General features: G+C 58.3%; 1 protein-coding gene across 1 annotated transcript; it reads right to left on the reverse strand.

Annotated features, from left to right (window-relative positions):
- Window positions 1–2,215: 2,215 nt before the first annotated feature.
- Window positions 2,216–3,160, reverse strand: LOC129060654 (putative uncharacterized protein FLJ44672). Its single transcript, XM_054560551.1, has one exon. It carries the CDS (start codon window positions 3,158–3,160, stop codon window positions 2,216–2,218), a length of 945 nt encoding a protein of 314 aa, XP_054416526.1.
- Between the last annotated feature and the right edge of the window lie 607 nt (window positions 3,161–3,767).

A 3,767-nucleotide genomic window follows, 5' to 3' on the forward strand; every position in this document is an offset into this window, starting at 1 on the left:
CCGAATGGATGAAGTTTGAGGGCCTGAAGACCCGCATTGGAGGGCAGGAGCTGAGTCTGGCGAGGCCTCCGTGAGGCATGAGGTGGGCCGGGAAAGCTTTGTTTGAGGAAGTTTTGGGCCTACAATGACTGCTAGGAGCTGAGTAGGAGCTGAGTCTGAAGAGGGTGCTGTGAGGCAGCAGTTGTGCCTGTAGATGCAGCTGGGGGGAACAGCTGGGCCTGGAGAAGAGGCCGGGAGGCTCCAGCTGGGTCTGGAGAGGCCTACTTGAGGAGGTTCTGGTCGTGGAGAGGCCGCCAAAAGGGACAAAGTGGGCCTGGAAAGGCCCTTGTGAGGAGTGAGCTGGGTCTAAAGCGGCCATCAAGAGGCAGGAGCTGGTCCTGGAGAGGCTGATTTGAGGAAGTTTTGCTCCTGGAGAGGTCACTGAGAGGCAAGAGCTCCTCCTGGAGAGACGGACTTCAGGAAAATTTGGGCCTGCAGCCGCCACGTGGATGCAGGAGGCTAGCCCTGCAGAAGCTGAGATGAGCACCACTATTTCAGCCTGCAGAGGTCGCTGGAAGGAAGAGCTTCGCCTGTAGAGATCGACTGGAGGAAGTTCAGGGCCAGTAGAGGATGCAAAGAAGCCAACGCTACGCTTGTACAGGCCGCCGTGAGGCATGAGGTTGCCCTACAGAGGCCACTGGGATGGAGGAGCTGAGCCTGTAGAGGCTGACTTCAGGGCGATTTGGGCTGCAGAGGCTGTTCAGAGGAAGAGCGTGGCCTGGACATGCCGACTACAGGAAGCTGTGGGCCTGGAGCGGATGTCAAAAAGCAAAGGCCGCCGAGAGGCCTGAGCCTGGCCTATAGAGGACATTGGGAGGGAGGAGCTGGACCTGTAGAGGCTCCTGAAAAGCAGGAGTTTGGCCTCAGGAGGCCACGATGAGGCAAGTGGTGGGCCTGGAGGGTCCACTGTGAGGTAGAGTGTAGGCCTGTGTATGCCGATGTGAGGCAAGAATTGGGCTGGGAGGAGCCGTCTTTGGACAATTTGGGCCTGCAGAGGCTGCCAGGAGGCAAGAGCTGTGCCTGGAGATTCCGCCTTTTCACATGAGCTGGGCCTAAAGGGGCCATTGTGAAGCAGCACCTGGACTTGTCGTTGACTGCTGGGAGGCAGGCAGATTTGTGGCCTGGGTAGGCCGCCATGAGGCAAATGCTCAGTTTTCGGAGGATGCCGTGATGCAGGCAGAAACTCAGCTTTCAGAAGCTGCCGTGAGGGAATATTTGGTCCTGTCGAGGCTGCCGGGAGCCTGAAGGTGGGCCTGGAAAGCTTGACTTTAAGAATTCTGTGGCCTACAGAGGCTGCCAGCAACTTGGCAGGAGTTGGGCCAAAAGAGGTTGTTGTGAGGCAGGAAATGGGCCCATTGACGCAGCCGGGAGGATGAGCTCATCCTGGAGATGCCAAATTGAGGACATTCTGGAGAGGCTGCAAAAGGCAAAAGCTGTGCCTGGAAAAGTCACCATGGGGCATAAGCTTGGCCTAAAGAGGCCTTTCAGAGGCAGGAGCTGGGCCTGTAGAGGTTGCTGAAAGGCAGCTGCTTGTTCTGAGGATGCTACAGTGAGACATGAGCTGGATCTGAAGGTTCCACTGTGAGGCAGAGGCTGGGCCTGTAGAGGCCAACAGAAGGTAGGAGCTAGGCCTGAAATGGCTGATTTGAGTAAGTTTGCAGCTCTGAGAGTCCACAGGAGGCAGGAACTGGGCCTGGATAGGCGACGACAGGCATGAGTTGGGCCTAAACAGCCCAGTGTGAGGGAGGACGTGTGCCTGTTGAGGCTGCTGCCAGGCAGGCAGAAACTTGGCCTGGGGCAGCTGCCATGAGGCAAGAGCTGGGCCTGGAGAGGCTCCTGGGATGCAAGAGCAGGCCCTGCAAAGATTGTTCTCAAGTCAAAGTTGGGCCTGAACATGCCACTGGGAAGCAAGTAGGCCTGGAGAGTTTGACTTGAGGAAGTTTTGGGCCTACCGCAGCTGCCATGAGCTGTGCAGGAACTGGGCCAAAAGAGGTTGTTGTGAGGCAGCAGACTCAGCCACGAGGAAGAGCTGAGCCTAGAGAAGCCACCCTGAGGCAGAGGCTGGGCCTGTAGAGGCCAATAGGAGGCAGGAACTGAGCCTGCAGAGGCCAACTTAAGGAGCCTTTGGGCCTTCAGAGGCTGCCAGGAGGCAGTAGCTGGGACTAGAGAGGCTGAATTAAGGAAGTTTTAGGCCTGGAGATGACATCCCAGGGAAGGAGCTGGGCCTGGAGAGGCCACCATGAGGCATGAGCTGGGTGTAGAGGCCAGTGTGAGATAGGACCTGGGCCTGTCCAGGCTGCTGGGAGACAGGCAGGAACCTGACCAGGGGAAGGTTGCCATGAGACAAAAGTTGGGCCTGGTAACGCCCTTGTGACTCATAAGCTTGGCCTAAGAAGGCCACCGAGTGGCAGGAGCTGGGTGTGTAGAGGCTGCTGAAAGACAGGAGCTTGGCTTGGGGGGGGCGCCGCAGTGAGGCAGATATTGGGCCTGAAGAATCTGCTGTGAGGCCGATGGGAGGCAGGAGCTGGGCCTGGAGAGGCCACCAAGATGCAGGAGCTGGGCCTGGAGAGGCTGCCAATAAGCATGAGCTGGGCCTAAAGAAGCCAGTGTGAGGCAAGAGATTAGCCTGGAGAGGCCAACTTGAGGAAGATTTTGGCCTGGAAAGCCTGTCAGGGACAGGAGCTGGGCCTGGAGAGGCCACCGTGAGGCATGAGCTGGGCCCAATGACAACAATGTGAGGCAGGAACTGGGCCTGTCGAGGCTGCTGGAAGGCAGGCAGGAACTTGGCCAGGGATGATCTCCGTGAGGCAAGAGCTGAGCCTGGAGAGGCCACTGTCACGCAGGAGCTGGCCCTGTTCAGGCCACCGGGAGACAGAAGTGTGTGCTGGAGAACTTGATGTGAGGAAGTTTTGGGCCTACAAAGGCCACCAGGAGCTGAGCAGGAGCTGAGTGGAAACACATTGTTGTGAGGCAGGAGGTGGGCCTGGAGATGCAGCCAGGAGGAAGAGCTGGGCCTGGAGAGGCCCACTTGAGGAAGTTCTGGGCCTGGAGAGGCTGCCAAAAGGCAAAAGCTGGGCCGGAATGGCCACTGTGAGGCATAAGCTTGGTCTAGAGAGGTCATTGGGAGGCAAGAGCTGGGCCTGTAGAGGCTGCTGAAAGGCAGCAGATTGGCATGGGGGGCTGCGGTGAGGCAGAGGCTGGGCCTGGAGAGTCTGCTGTGAGGCAGAGGTTGAGCCTGTAGAGGCAGGAGTTGGACCTGGAATGGCAGACTTGAGAACGTTCTTGGTCTGGAGAAGCCACCAGGATGCAGGACCTAGGCCTGGAGAGGCCACCGAGAGGCATGAGCCATGCCTAAAGAGGCCAGTGTTAGGCAGGAGCTCTGCCTGAAGAGGCCGACTTGAAGTTTTGGGCATGGACAGCCTGTTGGGGGGCAGGAGCTGGGCCTGGAGAAGCCACCGTGAGGCATAAGCTGGCACTAATGACGTTAGTGTGAGGCAGGATCTGGGCCTATCAAGGCTGCCAGGAGGCAGGTAGGAAACTGTTAAGTGAAGACCTCCGTGAGGCAAAAGCTGGGCCTGGAGAGTCTGCTGGGAGGTAACAGCTGGCCCTGGAGAGGCCATTGTCACGCAGGAGCTGGGCCTGGAGAGGCCATTTTCACACAGGAGCTGGGCCTGTCCAGGACATTGAGAGGCAGAAAGTGGGCCTGGAAAGCTTGACTTGAGGCAGTT

Source organism: Pongo abelii, chromosome 6, assembly GCF_028885655.2.
Source record: "Pongo abelii isolate AG06213 chromosome 6, NHGRI_mPonAbe1-v2.0_pri, whole genome shotgun sequence".
In the NCBI taxonomy this organism is placed as follows: Eukaryota; Metazoa; Chordata; class Mammalia; order Primates; family Hominidae; genus Pongo; species Pongo abelii.

What these genes read in the sequence shown, in the direction of transcription:
- LOC129060654 (XM_054560551.1), bottom strand. Translation starts at nt 3,160, where the DNA reads ATGACCTCTCTAGACCAAGCTTATGCCTCACAGTGGCCATTCCGGCCC.